General features: G+C 40.8%; 1 protein-coding gene across 1 annotated transcript in view; it reads left to right on the top strand.

Moving 5' to 3' along the window:
- The window catches only part of apba2b (amyloid beta (A4) precursor protein-binding, family A, member 2b), a 61,002-nt gene that overhangs the window by 17,028 nt on the left and 23,013 nt on the right, over positions 1 to 20,961 (top strand). Inside the window, exons 2-3 of the mRNA XM_080458666.1 lie at positions 18,532 to 19,014; positions 19,622 to 20,835. Coding sequence (XP_080314792.1) covers positions 18,552 to 19,014; positions 19,622 to 20,835 — 1,677 coding nt within the window. The 5' untranslated portion in view covers positions 18,532 to 18,551. The remainder of the gene's footprint in view (positions 1 to 18,531; positions 19,015 to 19,621; positions 20,836 to 20,961) is intronic.

Genomic DNA, 20,961 nt, shown 5'->3' with positions numbered 1-20,961 from the left:
GAGGTATTGACATGCAAATATATCATTTAATCCAAATTTACCCCGATCGCTCACAACACAAGTCACTATTTTACATTTATTGATGTATATCTTAATTAATGGGTTAATAATTGCATAGGGAACAATGCATGTGTCTGCATTAGTATGTATATGTCTTTTTATTCTGAATTGGACTGCATATTTGTATTCTTGACAAGACGCAACTGAAAAGACGTAAATCATGACTTTTAGTCTCTTTTTTTGAGTTAAATGTCCAGTTATCTGCCATGATGGTTGTTCCACACATGATCTGCTTATTCAGGAGCCAGTTTGTTACCTAGGTTTTTTTTTCTTGCTGTTTTGTTAGACCTCATTTCTACGTCTAGTAGAGCTCCTCGGTCTACATGTGCACACCAAGACATTATCCCTACTGTGCCTCGGCAGGTTATTACAGTGAAGCATGTGGGAGGAATTTTTCAACAGTGGCATGGAGCGTTTTATTTTTCACAAATTGGAGAGACAATTTAGACTTGGCAAGTGTGCATGGGGATAATGATAAGATGACGACTGTTCAATGTTGTGTGCTTCAGGAAGACCCAGTAATGGTCCCACAGGAGCTCCTTAGTTTGCCTGGCTGTCCACTGAGAAACAAGCAATGATTGATGGTGATGTGATGTGATGGAATAAGATTAAATTGATTGAAAATATATCAAAGGGAAGAGTCATAAAACATTTTTTTTCTAAGAACTACAGATAATAAGTAGAACAGACAGGCTTTGTTCGCAAAGTAAATGAAAGAAAGAAAGAGAGAATTTATTTGTAATGAATTTCTTCAGAGCAGGGATTTTAAATCCAGTTTATCCAGGGGCAACATAAAGCCGTCTTTTATCTCAAGGGAGGTGGATCAATAAAATGCATAACAACCTTTAAAATGTTTGGTCAACAAATGTTTCCATTTGTGTTAGTGCTAAGAAGTACAATACATTATGACAAAAACTTTACATTTAATTTCGTTTTACAAGACCTGAACAAGTTCAAATTTACATCGTAAAACAAGAGTAATTTTAGCATTATGCTATCTTCAATTACATAATATTGATAGTAAGGTTATTCTGTTGTATCACTGATCTCTAAGCTTTGGTGTTAGTTTTGTGCTATGTTGACTACTCTTACTAAACCATGGACGTTCCCAGTACATGAATTATCAACAAGAGTTACATTTAATAAAAGTTCCAGTCAGAATTTTTACTGGCTGGATTGAATGCTATGGCGAGGTGGTTTTGGTCCCCATACCGTATGTTTTACAGTCCTGGTTTAGAGGACCTGTCTATCCTGTACAGAAACAGAAATCTTTGTTATACGGCGAAGGAAGAATTTACTTTTATGAACACTTTTCAATATTGTGGGTGAAGTTGGTTTAAGAGGAAGTATCTGACACATTTTTACCAGTGGGTGTTGTCTCCATCTTTAAAAAAGTGCTTTGATTTGTTATCAATAAAGTTTAATAGCAGAACCTTCACTAAAATTTTCAGTTATTCAAGCTCTTAAATTAGGTGAGAAAAACTCATTTTCATGTATGTCAGGATGAACAGTCCCTCAATGGCCACTAACTATATTTTAGAACAGCTTAGTCGGATTTACAAATCTTAAGGTCAAATGTACAAAGGTACCACCTGTGTCCCATTTTGTTTTTTGAAATTCTGTTATCAGTCTGAACTATATGAATCTGGAAAGACTTCAGTGCAGCTTCAACTTTTCCGGCCCACGTTGATATACAACTGACAGATAGTAATTCTCGTGACACAGATATGATTGGCCAATCAGTAGTTTTTAATAATAACATGGTTAAAGTCACACCAAGTCTTTTTGAACAAGATAGGATGACATGTAAAAGTCAGGAATAGAATATAGAGCAGGATGAGAAAGTGGCGAAGGTAAGGTTACCGACAGACTGTGTGCTGATAAATGAGGAGGGACAAAATGGGACAACCTGAGTGAAGACAGGGGTTGAGAAGAAAAAAAGATGCAGGAACACTTTGGCAATTCAAAGTGTTGTGGGCCTCCCTACACTGCCTTCCCTCATCATTTATTAATCATCTGCTAGAATATTCATCCATAGTGCCACAGCACCATTCTCCCGGAAAGAGGAGAGCGATAGATAAAGCGCAGTATCATCCTGACACAGAATAGTGTGTTACCATCTTAGTTATTGTAGTCATTTCAACGTAAGCCATCATCAACGAAATGTCTCCATCCTTTTCTACTTGTCTGCCCAATTGAAGACATTTTTCCTTTTAAGGGATTAAAGGTTGGTAGGGCAAGACTCATTGTTCTCTGTCCCTTTGACCCATAAGTTGCTCTTAGATCAGCCGTGACTCAAGAACTTTATTACAACTGAGTTTGCACTTGAGTACTTCCATAATCACACTTTAGATCAGCTTCATTTATCTGTGTGTCACTGATAGTGTATGAATGTACAGTTATTCAGCTGTGGCGAAGTGTGCTCAGTCTGCTGTCCACTGTGCTTCACTTATTTGCATTAAAATCCTTTAGCCATAAAGGGAAGGACAGACTCACTAGAGTGAACAGTGGTTCTGTGATACCATACTGTCCATGTTCAGAGATTTAGTGTCTACGTGATGGCAGGAGTTGCTGTCGTGAATGCTATGAACTCAGTCATAACTGCTATCTCAGATAGTGGTAACTGTGTAAGGAACCATATGTGATTTCTTTTATTTCTCTTATTTATTTGCTGCTGATTATATCGACACAACAGTGAAGTAAAAAGTTTAGACCTGCTGTAAGACTGCTGAAGCGCCACCATATTCTTGGTGAAAGTGCTGATGAACAGATCTCTTAAAACAATTCCATAGCATCTTTATTGGATTCAAATCTGGGCTGGACAACTTCAAAAGGTACAATAGAGCAGCTATTCTTGAATGGTGTTGAAGGTTATTTTAGCTGCTGAATTAATGAAGCTATACTTTATGTGGTGGACAACCACTTTGACCTCAACCTGTTGGATACCTTGTCAAATACTTGTAAAGCCAGTTCCCTTTACATGATGGCAGGATGTACAGCTTTCAACAATGATGCTCCCACAAATGCACTTCAATGAGGGAAGGATGTCTTCATATTTTCGTATATTACCCATATGATGCCATACTGCTGTGTGTTTTCTTTACGGCGTTACGTAGCCTCGAAGTAATGGTGTGCAACGATGTTTGCTTCCTCAAAGCAGTGACTTCCCCTGTGGTGTACTGCCATGAGCATCACACCTGATCAATGTTTTCTGTGTGACAGAGTCATAAACAGAGTTGTGAACCTGCTCCTTCAAGCCTTCAGGTAAAACTCAAGTTTTTGGGTTTTTTTGTTTATTTTTATTTCATTGGTGATTCCTTATTGTAGCTTTGGGGTAATCATGGCCGTGCACCCATCTCTGATATGCGTAGTCACCATACTTGATGAAAGCGCTTCAAAAGTATCTTATGTCTGCAAGGCAGTATTGCTACACCTGGCTTGAACACCCTTGGCTTGGGTTTGCTAAATTTGACTATAACTGGTTTGGTACTGATATTTTACCTTCAAATGTTCTTTTTTTTCCCCACCCACACTGTGAGTGCTCAGTGGCAAGGTTTAATGAAAAATATATGAAATATGGCTTGTTTTTTAAGTAGTATAAATTAAAATCCTATGTTTTATGACCAAATCAGACAGGAAACTCGTAAACATTGAGGGGCCTACTTGTTTTCTAGTCAGTGTTTGCACGTTTACAGATCTTTGTGTAGATATAGTGTATAAGCTCAATATTCTTTTGCATGGCTTAATTTTTGCCGGCCTATTTGCCCAAAATATGAAACTATCCATAACCTTACACATTCCTGCAGAATAAAAGCCAGCCGCAAATACTGTACAGCAGTACACTCATGGAATCTGAATAGCCTGCAATCACAGAACCAACCTCATTTAAAAATACGTCAATTTAGTTTAGAAATTAAATTCACTGTGCAGAACTTTTTTCTGGCTCCTCTGCCAAGGCACGAATTACCCTAGCTTACTATGTCAATACTGTTCAGGCTGCATTGAATACAAAATAAGTTCTTTACAAAATGACAAAATCTATTCATGTGGTGCAGTTATAATCATAAATTCTAGCTTGAACTTCAAACATCATCACAAGAACTTTATATGAACGTGTCGATTGGACGAGCGTAGAGAAGGACAGACTGAAGGTATTACATGCAACATTGCGATAACACATTCATGGAACACTGCCAGCCCGGCTCTTGAACTGCCATTAAGGTTATAGAACATCTAAAGGTCACATACAACACAGAGCTCACAGATTTTGATAATGTTAGCCATGGGAGATAGCAACAGCAAGTCTGCAGCAAACTCAAGAGAGGAAAGAAGATAAAATGTCAAACGATAAACCAGGAGGAATTTAGCTAAATCCTTACCTTGTGCATTGCCTGAGATAACCAGCAGTTGTTATGGGGGATTTTGTCGACTTCTCAGGTTGCTTGATCCCACGTATTATGAGATTATTTGAGGAAGCGGGTGAACTGAATGGTGAATGGTTGTGGTAGAAGTGTGTGGGAGTTGTAACAGGCAGAGTGGGTTTGGACTGCAAGACGGAGGACACCACCGAGGTGGAAATTAAATAAAATCTAAATCATTTAAGGGCAAATGTATGTAAATATAAATAAAAGCGTACATATTTATCCTGCAGCGAGTGGCACAGAGTCTCAGGGATCAGAAAAGAAGTGGTACTATCTGAATATTAATTTGTAACAGAGTAATGATGTACTCTTTTCCAGAGTCCAAGAACTAAAGATTGTGCTCTTCATTGGTGACGCCACGTACTTCAGTCCCGTCAAAGGCAAGTCAGAGGTCAAATGCAGAATATAAAATGTGAACTTGTGTCATCTTTAGAGAAACCTCAGTTGTGAATTTCCTGCTGCAGAGCAGCTTTGTTATCCACAATCCAGCTATGCTGACCCCCTATTCTTCAATGACGACTGCAGTGCAGATTTAAAGTCCAGCAAAGAGACCACAGAGTGATGTGATGTAAGGGGATTCAAATGAGAACTGCAATAATCCAGATTTCTGTCGTCATGGGATCAGTGCTACTCTCGGCTCTGTTTTGGCCAGCCAACTCTACAGAGCCTCGACAGAACCGTCTCTGTCCTTGCTGTCTGCAGTGATCCCTGACTTCGTCCCCAGGGACAGTACGCACAGTGAAATCAGTACTCAGCTCATGACGGCCAAGTCACTTAGGTAATGTATCTCCAAGCTGCCATCTTTGCATTGATTTATTTCTCCTTCAGTTTGACCTTTCATAAAATAAATAGATAAATTTACATCGGCCTGACAGCAGATGATGATCAATTTGTCAGTGCTGAAGAACAAAATCGCCATCAATTAAAATTTAACCCCACATTTAAGCGCAAGCCTGAGTGCTCTTTTAACACCGATATGATCAGATGGCTGTGGCTCCTGTGTTTTTAATTTCAAGCCGAGTGTGATATGTCTGGGAGGGTTGAGGGTGAATATTCTCTTATCCCAACTTTTGCCAATTCAATTATTTTTACCGCATGGGGGGGTGACAAAATGTGTCTCTTCTCGAAGAGATTAAAACTACGTCCCCAACAGACCCGACATAATAATGTGAAATACTGTTTAAAGTCTACTCCCGCGCGTCATTAGTGATTCTCACCCGATTAACTCACAGCTCAAATGTGACAAATACTTTGCATCATGCTGAGTCTGAAAGCTGGTCTTCCGGTATTTTCCACAAAAAGATATTGCTCACGGCTATTGGGATCCATAGAGTTAGGACTGTAGGTAGCTTAATGGAGGCTTTTCCAAAGAAAAGTCAGAGTTTATATTTGCCCACAGCCAATACACAATACATGTATGGCTTTGTGCCAAAACAAATGATTTTAATTCATCTTCATTGTTCATCATTAAGTTAACAATGCTACAATAAAACTCCACTTTGTCCCTTAAAACAATGGTGATGTTTTTTTCAGTCAAACGTTAGATAATTATCTGTGTAGGCTGCGAACGCCTCATCATCCTGAAGTCTCATGTAAACACCCTCTCACCAGCATTGGTGAATGTTCATGATGAAATCCCATTAAAAACACCTGGTTGCTCCTTTGTTCCCACTCTTCAATGCAGAGAATACTGCAGTTGGATTCTTGCATGTCCCTTCACGTTTTCTATGTAAATCAAGCACACACAGTAGAGCAAAATGTGAAGAGGAACATGTTCACCCACCTTGTCTTGGTAAAACACTGAGCCAGAGCCAGCCTCATTACCAAACCAATACAAGGACTGTCTTCCTGCTTGGCACACTTTCTACTGAGCAATGTGAGTGAGATTTCCCCAAAGAAATCTTGGTTTAGCAATCTTAAAATAGCTTTGGTTCATACATTATTACATAGCAAGCCTATGTCCTCTGTCAACCTGCACTTGCTTCTATGATTATTGTATCCTTTTTTCATTTTTTTTTATATAAGATTACACTTCTCACTGAAAAGATTCCCTAACGTCATTAGCATAGCTTTATAGTTGACACGAAGAGACTCACGGATGATTTTTTTTCTTAAGAAATACATGCACTTAAATAGGAAGGAAAAAACCCAAAACCTTTGTAGATTATGCAACACATGAATATATTCATCCCTTTGTTTAGAGATCTGAATGTGAAAGAAACATTTACTGGGGAAATACGGGAAACATGCAGAGCTGCTTGCGGGGAATATATTCGCTGTGTCTGTGTGACTTGTGTGGATGTGGCTACGTTTCGGTCTTCCAGCCCGGCCCGTTGTGTCTCCCCTGAGTTCAGTAAAGCATCAAAGATGCTGAGAGGTGTGACACCCTGCTGAAACCTCCACTGCTTCCAGAGGATTGATGTGACAATTTCACACATACAAGCACACATACATGCACACACCTCATCAGGCAATCGGAGGCAACAACCGAGAGGTACTGTGTCAGCCGGCACACATTGTCATACAGGCCTGCGACTCAAATACACACGCTCACACATACGGATATACACACATACGTGTGCACACACAGATAGCAAAATGTCAGTGCATTATGGGACCAGGCTGATAATCAAAAGCAAGCCTCCTTGTGCCGGTCTGTCTTTTGTTCTATCAGGAGTGTTGCTGCTGCTCTGTGTGGCCGAGCAGGCCCTGTCTCAGTGATTAATCCTCAGTCTCTCAGCTGGCCAGCAATGATACTGAAACCAAACAAAAAGACACAAAGCGGAGCAGCGAGCCCTCACGGTCCTTTTCAGGATGCGCAGGCTCGCAGGTCGGAGCTCACAAATAGAATCACTGCAGAGCAAAGAAAACTCAAACATTCAACGGAGCTGTTTTCCTCTTTTTATTGGCAAACACTAACCAATAGGAACCTGAGCAACAATGGCGTTGTGTTTGTGTGCACAGTTAATTACAGCCAACACTTTAGTGTTGTTTTCAATGCACGCCAGTCACAAGTCCCAAGAACAAACTATGCAAAGATGTGGACGTGGGCGAGTAATGGCTGATGGAGGGTTTGTCTGTCTGGATATTAATTTGTGAGAAAGCAGATGAATAATTTCCTCTTGTTTTCCCACAGGGTGAATGTGATTGACCAAACCCAGTTTTTATTCATTGTGCCTGCCACCAAACTGCATTAGCGTGGCCAGCCGTTACTGCTCAGTCTGTCTGTCTCTCAACAAGATAAGGGAATATTTCCCAGCCCAATATTGCTTGCTCTTTTCAGCGCTGTCACTGAATACAATGACCGCCACCACATCCAATGAATATTATTAGCATTTTTCAGAGGATTCTGTCAATGTAGACGACAGCTCCGTGGGAGTAAGATGAACATGCTGTTTTTGCAGTGGCTCAATATCTGCGCTTACTTTTACAGAACGGACTTCAGTCTGCGGCGCATCGTCCAGTCTAAATGCAGTTATGAGGCAGCTGTCAAATGTCTTTTAATACACATCATTACTGAAGAAGTCACCTGACTCAGCAGGTTGAAGCTGCTACCATTGTTCTGATCTTAAAGGACCTGACAGGGGTTAAGAGAAGGCGGCGGAGAAATAACCGCAGTTGATTAAAGTTGACAAAGAGTGAGGATCAGAGGCCCGAGGAAAAAGCTATCTCTGAAGAGCGGTCAGTAAGAAGCAGGGCTGTGAAAAGACCTCGAACTGAGGAGCTGCATTGTGTCAACCAAGTAGCAATTCCAGCCTTCATTTCTCCAGACGACGGGACAATTCTAGAGAAATGACAGGTCAACATTGCAGGCATGTGTGGGTTAATGCTATTCTACTCTCTCCTCTCCTACTGTCCACCAAGGACTACTCAATTTAAGAGTTGCTTTCTCTCCCGTGACATGTTTTTTTTGCAATTATATTCTTTCTAGGATTGGAAGCAATGAGAGGCAAGCTCCAAAATGTTGCTGAAACCATTGGATTTCTATGTGGACATTTGAAATAGAGTCACAAATACATAAAAGTTAGTTTCTACCTGTTTCATTAATTATTTTTTGTTATGCCGCCACCTAAAAATATTTAAATCCACTGTTGGTGGCACATAATGTGTCACTTCTCAGCATCTACACATGGTAACATGTGTTGAATTTGACATTTGTTTTTATTTAAGCATCAAAAATTCAAACATGATCAAAGCCAAATGTCATCAGCCTTTTCTTGCTGAAATACTAATAGACTCATATTTCAGTTTAGCTCACATGGGCAGAGACTGATGGACTGCAGATAACTGTACACCTAGAACAATATGATCCAAAAAACATCAAATTGGTAGTATTACATACTGTAAGCCATTCATTATTATCCTAAATGTGACACAAATAAATTATGGTAATTGTTATGGTAAAATCTGGATTTCAATGCACCACGTTCGTTATTTCAAATCGATAATCATTTTGCCAGAACATTTACTGTTGCCTTACGTTATTTTTAGATGCGTCCTTAAAATCCATTTGTCAGAATAGGGGAATTGTAAATGAAAATGTGTTTTTATTATCTATATATGGAGCTTATCCCAAAGAAAATAATCATTAGTCTGTGCTTTGTGTTCTGGTTCCATATTCTATCAGCAAGCAAAAACAACACTCCCAGAATTTAATTAGCAAAATCTCTGTTAATTTTCATCATCTCCATCCTTTTTATTTCGAGGTTTGATTACTTTGCTGGCTGACTTTGGCATGGTTGTTTGATAGTAGCGTGGGAGGATTTCTCATTATAGCCAAAACAAAATGTTTTTTTCTGGCGTATGACATCTGTGCAGTGATGTCTCAACTGTGAATGGCTTTTGGTGGGATGTTGTTTCCTGTCCCCAATTTTTTAAATATGAAAATGCCTTAATGCCTTTTTTTTTTTTTTTTTTTTTTTCTCAATGTTCTCTTCCAGTCATTCGCACTCATTAGTAACCAAACCTGGTTGACAACTTCAATTAAATCCTGTGAAATTGCCCCACTATCTGTTTCTCTTTGGGGCCTTTTAGCAGAGCTTAGCTCTCTGCAGGCTGGGCTTGTCGCCAGGTAATCTTTGAAGTATTTCGTGTTCTGTCTTACAGGATAGGCCATTGTAGCCCACTGTGACACCTGGCCAACAAACAAACTGATGTAATTACAATTTGAGTTACCTTCGGGGATATTTTGCTTGCTTGGGTTGAATTCAGTGGTCATGTGTGACAAGTGCGAGAAGTGATTAGGTTATTGATTTATTTTATATTTTTCATACAATTTATACAAGTTTTTTTCTGGGAAGACTAACATGTCACCATCCAAGAAATCAGCTGTTTTAATCTGATCCAGGAAATAAGTATCTTAGAGTCCAATGCCAAGTCCAGAAATTTTGTGACTTTGATCTGTTCATTTAACAGTCATCTTTCTCAAAAATCAATGTCAAGTGATTAATCTTTGAAGCACGATTTAAAACGAGCGTTAATACGCACTAATGACCAAACCCTGGAGCAAAATTTGACACTATCACTATAGCAGAGTGATATAAGTACAGTTTACATGAGTAAATGTTTCAACTCAGCTATACCACCTAAATGACTAATGCTCTCACCAGTCAGATTCTGTCAGTCTAAGGACTCTACAGTCTTATTCATGGTTAAATAAAGGTTTATCATCATCATTATCACTGTCTCTTTTGTTTTTTAACTGCAAATCAGTAACCTGTATGCTGCTATATTGCATATATTTCCTACCACAAACCAACAGAACTCCAGTTTGTAACTGTGAGTTGACATAGCTCCAGCTATAATTGGATTGCACAGCCAAAACAAATATATATGCTGCCTCTTCATACGGATGTAAACAAAATCCCATTGCTTCACATGGGTGTGACCTCAACGTATGATCCACATTTGATCAAAGAATTCTGTGTGTGCAGAGCCATCAGCATGCTCTGACGAGTCGACGGCAGATCGCATGAGACCATAGAATGGAGTTAGAGTTGCATGGCAACACCTTCTAACAAACCTCTTCTTCCTCTGGGACCTAAATCAAGCCATTGAGCAAAAAGTCTCTTCGCAAGTACAACTAAGAACCATCTAAAACTAGGCCAACAGTTCTGGTAGGCTATAATTAGTGCTTTGAGATAAATGCTAACATGATCAAAAAGAAATCATTGTAGTCTTGTACAGGTACCTTGCTATTACTATATCTACCACCTGATAAGAGTGAATCACCATGTTAACATCTGTTAATTACTCACTGAAACTTTAGCTCACACCATTTCTTTGCCAAGTCATTTGACAAACTGAAATCCTGCCCTGATAATGGTGCCAATGCAATAGTCAGGGATTCAATTCAATTATTGAAATTGATCCTGTAGATTGGGAAAGCGTTCCCTTGAGTTCCACTCGATAGAAAGAAAGAGCTGATAGAAGGAAATAGTTCATGAACGTCATCCTCGTGGTGGCAATAACAAATTTCAATGGGTAATGATTGACCTGCATAGTGCTCACTTTCTCCATACTTCTATTGTGTTTTTAGCATCAATAAATCGGAGAAAATAATTTGTACATATTTACTTCATTCATTCTCCTTCATTTACATCCATTATGATTGATTCGTCCAGCTTTTATTAGATCGAATTTTACACCAACACAAATTTAAATGGAAGTTTGTTGCTTGTATTCCTACAGCTATAAAATATGGCCATCTGATGGTGAACCATCCAAAAAGCAAAAATCCCCATCTGGTGGATAATTAATTCATTCATTTGTTGCATTTGTGAGAATTCTCTGAACACATTTGACATCAAACCTGCTGTTGTATCTTATGCTTGCTAAACCGCTCTCAAAAACTGCTTCATCAGCACAGCGGAATTGTTGGAGTCATGTGTGCATATGTGTGTGTTCATTCTTCACAAGGAGACACTGGATGATTGGCTGAACCAGTCGTCCTCCAGAGGCTAAGCTGGAAAACAAAGAGTTGCTATGGAAACAGCCAAGAGTGAAGGAGAAGGGTGTGTCTGTGGTGTTGTGCTTGAAGTGGCAAATTGGACCATTGGCAGGCAGAGCGGCGGGGGAGCGAGCGATGCATTTGGTGGTCTTGTGCCATTCCTGTTGCTCACCAAGTCGCCGCTTTCCTCTACTTCCTGTCTCCCACATATCATTCTTGTTGTCATCGTGAAGCATGTGGGAGACTGAGAGGAGAACAAATGCTGCATCTTAATGTGACAGCTGAGAAGAAAGTCTTTGTATGGCTGTGTGTCTCTCTCTCTGGTACTTCTTTATTTACTAGCACCATAATGTGGCATGGTGAAGGGATTACTCAGTTTATCAAGATATGCTCAATGATCCAGTCGTTCATGTTCGCAAGATCATGCGATCCGAACTGACTCTAATAAAAAAAATATTTATTTCATGCACTGCAGAATTCTTACATGCTTTCTGTCTCAGAAAATAAGATTCTCCCGTCATCTCTCTCGCTTGCCTGTGTGTCTCGTAATGTTGCACAGCTGGTTTACTCACGATAAAAAGCTAGACATATTGATTGTACTTGTGCCATGTCCAACAAAAGAGAATGCAAGATGGCTGCTCAGTGGACACACCCCAGTTTGATTCACAGCCTGGCAACTCAATGCAATTGTTTCCCTTTGTAGATGAATCCAGTGACTACTACAAATCTTTATTCATAACTTCACAAAAAAACTATACTTTATTATTTAGCTTGATTGACAGGAAACAATATTACAACAATAATATAACAACAAAATGTTTTTTTATAGAATTATTTAGTATTTTGATGTTGCTACAGTATCACATTTATGTGTAGTCATTATTCTGATGATATTTGTTATGTTATCAGAATAATACAGGTTGGCAATCTGTTGAATCACTGGAATTGGTTTGTCATCAATTACAACCAATGGCTTCAATTTCATTTTCATATCAGCATTAAAATGTAATTAACCGTGTTCAGACTAATTACATAACCATTTATTAAATCAATCAAATGCTCTTCATCAATATTTTACACAAAAACCTAATTATTCTAAAAACATGAGCTTCATGGTGGTAGTAGTCGGCCTTACACTGAGAAGAGCCCCATTTGAGGGCAGGCTCTGGACCTTTCTGTATTCCGTTTGCACAGTGTTCATCAATTTCCTCCCACCGTTTTGCAGACATAAATGTGAGTTTCATCTTGGTTGTTCTGTAAGATTGCTGTTGTCTAATACACATATTTTCCCATACTTCAATTATGATCAAGGATATTAACACTGTTTCTCAATTATATGACTTGAAAAGAAACAACTTGCAGATCTTTGTAAAGTATGCAGAAACATATGGCAGTTATTGTAGAAAGATCTAAAGAATCAACTTCAGGATAAACAGATCTTACACAACAAGTCCAATCCAAACAGAGTGAGATATTGCTTAGTCGGTAAAAAAAAGAAGAAAAAAAAGGTGTGGTCATGCTACTTGTGTTTACTTGTTTACCACTGTGGTGAGTTCTGAATGGCATGCGGGCCTCTTGTTCCTAAAGGATGTGCTAGTATTGACAATTATATATACTTTAAAACAAAAGCAACCACAAAGCTCTTCCTTTTCATTAAGTGTTTGCCGCTACTTTTTTTTTTCACTCTACACAGACCACAAACAATACGTATTTGCTGTAAAATGATACTTGTAGTGTCTAAACAGCTTAGCCTGCATCAACTTTTGATTTCCAGTCTGTGGCTGAAATATCAAAACATTTGTTTTAAAACTAAACTTGTTTGGATCAAGTACTTTGTAGATTATACAAGATTATCTAATGTCAAAATTGTCAATACACAACAGCCGACTACAGAGTGGCAAGATAATCAAGTTTTCTTTCGCAAAATGCTAAATATATATAATGTAATATATAGTTCTTTATTTTATTACCAAGAATTATTAGGAACATAGTTCTTATAAATTATCATTTGTTGTGTTTTGAGTCATGTTTTGACCTGATTGTGGGATTATTCTCAGTTTAGTGTCTCACTGATCTTTAACCTTATCTAATCATTCATATCCTACTAGCATCAGTGGAAATATTTATTTGTGTCCCGTGGTCTGTTTTGCCTCTTCACTGTTGAAGCCTGGCAGTCTAATTCACAGCTGTGATCAGAGGTCGATAACTTAGAATTCAAGGCAGAGCGGCATTAGTATTCCCGAGGCCCACGCTCTTACCAAGCCATCTGCTGCTTTCACTGCTTGCTTCTTTTGCCCTCTGTCTGCTCCTCGGCTCTGCTTTTATGCATACTCACACTCGCACATGCATGCACACACACACAGACACACACACACACCCTTGCACTCACTTTTAAGACATGGGTCTACCAAAGAAGGGAGTGTCTAACGGTAATTTAAAGCTTTATCTTACAGTAGCTGAAGTGTTTTGTGGTAGACATGAATAGGTCTGTCCACAGAGAAGGCCTTGCACAAGTGGTCCCCAGCTGCAGCTCAAAACAGACAAATGGGATGCTGCTGGAAGGCTGGTATGTTGCTGCTCGTACTGCCAGTGCCTGTGTGTGTGTGTGTGTGTGTGTGTGTGTGTGTGTGTGTGTGTGTGTGTGTGTGTGTGTGTGTGTGTGTGTGTGTGTGTGTGTGTGTGTGTGTGTGTGTGTGTGTGTGTGTGTGTGTGTGTGTGCGCACGCGCATCTCTTTTGCCACTGACAAACAAAGATGTCTGTCGGGAGTCTGTTCTCTGTGTATTCTGACTAGAAGTCTGCTTAACCAGGTTTTGGGAAATTTGTGGGCCAAACCTGTGTAATGATGTGTTTCCATGGTTGTGGTTACAAAGTCAGGGTTGGGGACGATTATCCACTTAGTTGAGATAGTGACAGAGTTATCACCTTAGAAATGCATTGCTTCACTAGACGTGTTCCACAGGTACTGCTCGTTGTTGTTGTTGTGTGTGTGTGTGTGTGTGTGTGTGTGTGTGTGTGTGTGTGTGTGTGTGTGTGTGTGTGTGTGTCACGGAGCCAGCTGGATGTTGAATTCAGTCAATGAATCATTTTTCTTCCGCACTGCATCTTTTGTATTTTCCCATGGGGCTGGAGGATCATCGAGGATATTCCTGTATACATAACACAGAACAACCTTGTCCAGAAGAGACTCGCTATGATTCCCACAGGGCCACCTTGTAGTGGGAAGCCTCAGCAACAATAAGAACATAACTTTTTTTTATGCATTTAACCAGTGGAGGCAGGCAAATTTAGGTGAGCCAAGGTTTAAGATGTTGACCATATCACCACGGGCCATGATAAAAGCATTTGTTTAGCATGTAGAAACGATTTACTACAGCTTAAGAATGCCTTGAAGGCATCAAAGATGGGACAAACATGTAAAAGAAACCATTCCAAATGAACTGTTCTACCAGAGTCTCTTTAGTTTGTATCACAAATGAAAAGTGAAAAGAGAAGCAAACATCTATGCCTTTGTCATCTGAATTTTGCTTCACATACATTACTACTCCAGTGAGACAAAACAAAACATGCCAATCATTTTAAAGTTAATAACAAATTATGCAGTCTTACCACCAATTAAGATTCTATCAGCAAAACGATAAGAAATTAACAACTTTAGGCTGGAGCAGCCTAAAGCAGCCTGTGGCTATAGTTGACTAGCAGCTGCCATTCTAATGCATCAGGGCCTAACATTTTCTCAACTTCAACAGCCTTTAAATAATATTATGCTGAACATGACAGTCTTCCTGTGGGCTCACCACCTGCGGGAAGGTTCTTAATCGGTGCATTGTGATCTGGGTGACGGTGCTCAGACTGTCACCCCCGCGACCCGGAAACGGATAAGCGGAAGAAAATGAATGAATGAATGAATGACAGTCTGCTTGTTGATGAATTAAAAGCTACAATCAGCTGTCTGAACCTTCCTGAAACTCAGCACCTGCCGTGAAACAAATGTGATCATGATCTACTCGCCAAATTGGTTATTGATTTAAGCAGGAGGTATCACTTAATAGGAGGAAAGACTCTGTAATGTAGTGCATATCTAAACCCATGCAAAGACTTTTTTTTTTTTTTTTGTTCAGAGACAAACACCAAGTACAAATATGAATCCAAATATCATCAAAAGATATTTTTTGTCTTTTGGAGAGGATCGTGTTCACACAATGGAGGTGAACGTATTGGTTTGAGAAACAACACAAAATAATGAAAGAGTAAATGAAAATGAAACATTTTGGAAAATCTTCTGTAAGTGGAAGAATACAACAATTCATAATTTGCCGCCGTTGCTAAGTTCTTACCAGTTGCATTTCCGCCGATCCAGAGACTACATGATGTTAAATAGAAACGTGACAACACTTGGGCCACGCCATGCAGCAGAAAGGCGACCTGTGATTGCAGGAAGCCAACACAAAGAGGAGGTCAAAGGGTATCAGTCCCCAGAGGATGCAGTTACCCGTAGCTACCAATCCCAAGCCTGAGCCCCTGGGGAGCTGCACGAGGCGGGGCAGCGCTCTGACAGGGTGATGCTCGGCTATAATGTGCGGGTGGAGTCACAGAGGTGCAGGCTGTGTAGCAGCTGCTGGGGGATGGGAGGGGCAAGGAGAAACATGAGGGAAGGAGGGAGGGAGAAAGGGAGGAAGGGTCCGTTGTTAAAACAGATCGCAGTGCTATTGTATTTCACATCCCAGCTCAGGACTCTAGGTAAGACATGCAGTTGATACACGCTTTCTAGATATTGACAAGGTGAGGGTATATTTAAGTCACAGGCAAAGATTCTGAATGAAAAACTTGTATGAGCTGTCCGAAAGGATGATAGTTCATTAGAGTCATGTGTTGCTGTATTTCATCAGGTGTGTCCACATATTTTAAAGGATTCACAATACTCTGCTCACTAATCTACAGGACTCTTTTTCTTGTTTAAAGCCCTTTGCCTGAGTTTTTTTGTATACATTTGGTCTCAGACTGCTAATTTGAGCTCAATATGCATGATGTATGTCCGTGGGCACTCCTATTGATATCCCTGCTTTAGAGGAAGTGTTTGTGCAGAGCTAATTAAGCAATATAATCACTGGTGATGGAAAATGTAATTATGGAGAAGGAAGAATGGGGTGAAAGCGACAACAACACCCCTCTGAGGGCAGGTGTTCATGGCAACTGGATGGCACAAATAGGAGTGTGGACGATGACAACATGGATGGCAGGGCAAAGAAGCCTTGCTTGATGGAAAAGTACAGAACATGTATTGAACTTTTTGACATTGTTGTACTGCAGCACAGCAAAGAGGGACCCAGTCTTATTAAATATTATTTGTATTGATAGTGATTTGACTTTACATCAGTCATGCTTTACAGGTCTGGTACCTTTTTAAAATCATGTTTGATTTTTAGATATCTTGTGAAATGTAACTGATACTGATATAAAGTACCTGCTCTGTGATGTAATGAACATGATAAGTGATGAAGTACATTCTCGCCCCTTTGGCAGCACCATCTTCAACCCTTTATGACCATATTTGATAGCTCCAATGTGTGATTGCCTATTCCAAACTAACGATAGCAAATTAATGACATCCACTTGAAACTTCATGTTGCTGTTGATGGATTTTACAACTTGCAAACAAGATGACAATAAACATTATTTATGCTTTACACTACCCATAAGACAAACCCTGTTGCATCAAAACCAACCCAGATACATTTTAAAGGCAATGCTATTTGGGCCATCATTGTAAGATTGCTGGCCTCCTTGGATTTCAGGATGCGAAAACACAATAGTAAAAACTTTTTTTTTTTTTTTTTTTTTTAAATCCAGGGAAAATCAGGAAATATTTTAATGTCATAAACGGTAAAAATATGTACAGTTTTGGGCCAGTCTTGCTTTTGTGTTGCTTCCAAAGAAACCCCATCAGTCAGTCAATCACCAGTCAGTTGATCTCGCACCTTTCAGACAATGATTGGTTCACAAATAATTGACAATACCATCAAATAAAAAATATTTCCAAACAGCTATACGCATGTACAGTATAGACGTATAGCATGTGTAGAAATGCATACACACATACAAACACACACATCCAGGGTGCCAAAATTGGTACAATTAAATGTGAAGAGAAATAGAATACAATTCAAATGTGACATTGTAATAGTGACTTTTAAAAGTGACAAAACTAAGAAAGTAACTACGTCTTTGAGTGTTTTTAAACAACTCAAGAGTTTGCATGAAAGTAGCTTCTGTCATTGCAACATCCTGAAGGCTGAAAAAACAAGTCAACGGGTATTTGTGAGAAACGTCTTCCGGAACGCTGTCAGCTGTTTTCATTGAGTGGAAAAGTCCACTTTTAACTGCAGAATGACTGTAGTAACAGCCCAAGATAGCGTGTTGATCTCAGAAGAGAAAAAAAAACAACTTTTTAATCAACAGCGGCTGATGTGGCAACAAATGCAGACGTTATGAATCTATTGTGTCTGTTTCTCTGTAACGGCCAGGTCCAAGCACTTCAGAGATGAATAAGAGTGCTGATTGACTGATCATGTGCAGAGGTATCAATGCACATGTGCAATGTCTGGATGGAAATGAATTTGGTTTCACGGTTGATCCTTTCTCAGGAAGTGTGCCACTAGGTTTACGAGATGCAGTTTGCCTTGAAAAGGTTCTGTTCTTTGTGTTCACTGCAAAGCTATAAAGCTGAGCTGGAGTGACGTATTAATCCTACTGTTGTGAATTTCGAGCTGAAAATGTGCAAAGCAAACAAAACAAATCCTGATCTGAATGTGGATCAAATAAAGCAGAAGCAGTCTTGTTTGGTTGTGTTTGCTCGTCAAGCTCTGAGATTACATCTAGAAAGAGAGTGTTTCTGTCAGCTTGGAAAACTAACACTGAATGCTGTCTATTTATTCCGACCTAACACTCAGTTGTACTTGTCCTATAATGTTGAAAGCTTACCAGATTTGGCCTTTAACGTTTAGTTTCATTGTGTAAGGTTCGTCATGTGAGGCTCACACTGCTTACCAGTCGTTTTGATATAATTCTAAAGCTGTACCCCTCTGTGTTTCTCTGTCTCATAGGATAAAGCCAATAACAATGCATGGCTTGTAAGCCTCCAATCATGGCTCAAAGGAAGAGGCCTGGGACTAGTGGAGGAAACAGTATGGCTGCTCCAGGCCCCGCCTCCTGTCCTACAGAGTCATGTGATCTGAAAGCCCTCCCGGCACGGCAACGCCCACTGCGCTACCCAAAAGCTTCCCATGATTCAAAGCCCCTCCCCCATTCCTGTAAGGCACAATATTCTTCTCCCAAGTCTCAAGACTTGGCACACAATCACCTTGAACCGGATGCAGACGCAAAAGTGGAGGTGAAGCGGTACAGCAAACAAGAAGATGCAGAACTTGAAAATCAGCGAACCGCAGCCCCTTCCACGCCCGAACACACCCAAGATCCAGACAACCAAGACCAGGCGGACTTCCACGGTGGAGCCGACAGCCTGGATGATGACTCCAGCTCTGATTATATCAACAATACCTCCGATGAGGAGGAAGACTATGATGACGGTAAGTGTAATGATGGTTTTCATATTGTAAACTATGCAGGAAAGTTTTTTAACCTTAAATTGTCTTTAGTAGTTGCAGTAGAATACAAAGAAAACATTAGAATAGATCTTGTCACGTATGGCCAGAAGACACGGCGTATTCATTAGTTCTTTGAAAGGCTTCAAGGTGTTTAGCAGTGAGATAAAAGATATGCACTTAATGCTTGAGAAATACATATGCTTTTTTCTTCTTAAACTATTTGAAAACTGAAGTGGCTCTCAACAGTACAAGCAGTGGCCTCCAGCTCAGTTGAGTTTGAGAGTCTTATCTTCAGACAAAAGTTGTCAACTAACAGAAAACATGCTGACATTGACATCCTCAAAGCCATACCACTCTTACTTTGCAGTGAACAGGTCATGCAGATTCCTTTGCTGTTTTCCTTTGCAGTTTGACTGAAAATCAACAAGAAATCTAACCTTGATAAGCCAACAGTAATAACTTGTCAGTGGCTTAGAACAGGCATCACATAGCTCTTCCAATGGTATCTATAGCTCAGTCTCTCGATAGATATGGTGTTAGTCAACTCAATATACATTCTAACAAACATATCTGTCATAAACCTATCCAGGCTTGGCAGAAGAGGACGAAGGTGTGACTTACTACATTCGCTACTGCCCAGAGGATGACAGTTATCTGGAAGGAATGGATTGTAGCAGCCAAGGAGAGTGCAACCACAGCCACAACCACAGCCACAACCACAGCCATAATCACAGCCACAACCATGAGCAGGAGCAGGAGCACGAGCATGACCACGACCACGATCATGACCACGACCACGACCACGACCACGACCACGACCACGAGCACAGCCAGGATGAGTGCACCTCCACCGTGCAGGAGGGCGTTACCCACACTGATGAATGCCAGGAGGCTGTGGAGGGCTGGCCTGAGGAAGGGGCGCGGGAGGGAGAGGTGAGAGAGGAAGAATGGGTGGAGGATGAGGAAGGGGAGGGGGCAGCCAGGGAAGGATGGAGAGAGGAGGAAGAGGAGGAGGAAGAGGTGAGAGAAGAGTGGGTGGAGGGAGAGGAGGAGGAGGAAGAGGGGGCCCAGGAGGAGTGGAGAGAGGAGAGCCAGGTCAGGCAGGAGCAGTGGACTGGGCGGGAGAGGCACAGAGGGGAGGAGTGGGGTGATGGAGAGGGGGAGGTTCGCTGCGAAGTGGTGGAGCAAGACCCTGATGAACAGATATACAATGGTCGACCAGAACCCATCCTGGACCACCATCACCACCGCCACCACCACCATCACCACACACCTGCCCTGCATGACTCCTTGCATACCCGGCAGGCTGAGAGGGAGGAGCACGAGGAAGCAGAGAGCGAGGAGTACTGCCCAAATGAGGAAGAAGATGAGGAAGGTGATGATGTGGAGAGACATGGAAGGGTCTATACTGGAGACTACTATGCCCCTGAAGACAATGGGAACTCGGTACGAGTCTCCCCATACCGTAGCCGTAAAGTGCTAGTGGTTGAGGGCGAGACGGGAGAGGAGGCCGAGGAGGATATTGACCAAATCGTGGCTGAGATCAAGATGAGTATGAGCATGGGCAGTCTCAGCAGCAGCACTGACCAGAGCCCCGAGGAGCTTGCGCAGGATCCACCGGCGAGCGACTACCCTCACTCCAAGCATGACGCAGCGCCATACCCGCCAGCTCACCACCGCCACGACAGCAGGCCCAAGTCTCTGAACCTCCCCTCCATGCATCACAACAACCCCGACCTGCAGAGGGGCATCAAGGTGCACCCACGCTCCCCCGAAGACAGACAGAGATGGCAACAGGAGCAGGTGGGCTGTTTTTGGTGTTATTCTACCACTCGCATTCTAAAAGCATTTGAACGTCTATATCATCAAAAACAAAATGCAGTATTACGGAATTCCTGTACCTGAGGTCAATTTTGTTCACTGCTTGAT

This window comes from Lipophrys pholis, assembly GCF_963383615.2.
Source record: "Lipophrys pholis genome assembly, chromosome: 2".
Taxonomy (NCBI): Eukaryota; Metazoa; Chordata; class Actinopteri; order Blenniiformes; family Blenniidae; genus Lipophrys; species Lipophrys pholis.
The sequence above is the reverse complement of the archived record's forward strand: the minus strand, read 5'-3'. Positions and strand labels throughout refer to the sequence as shown.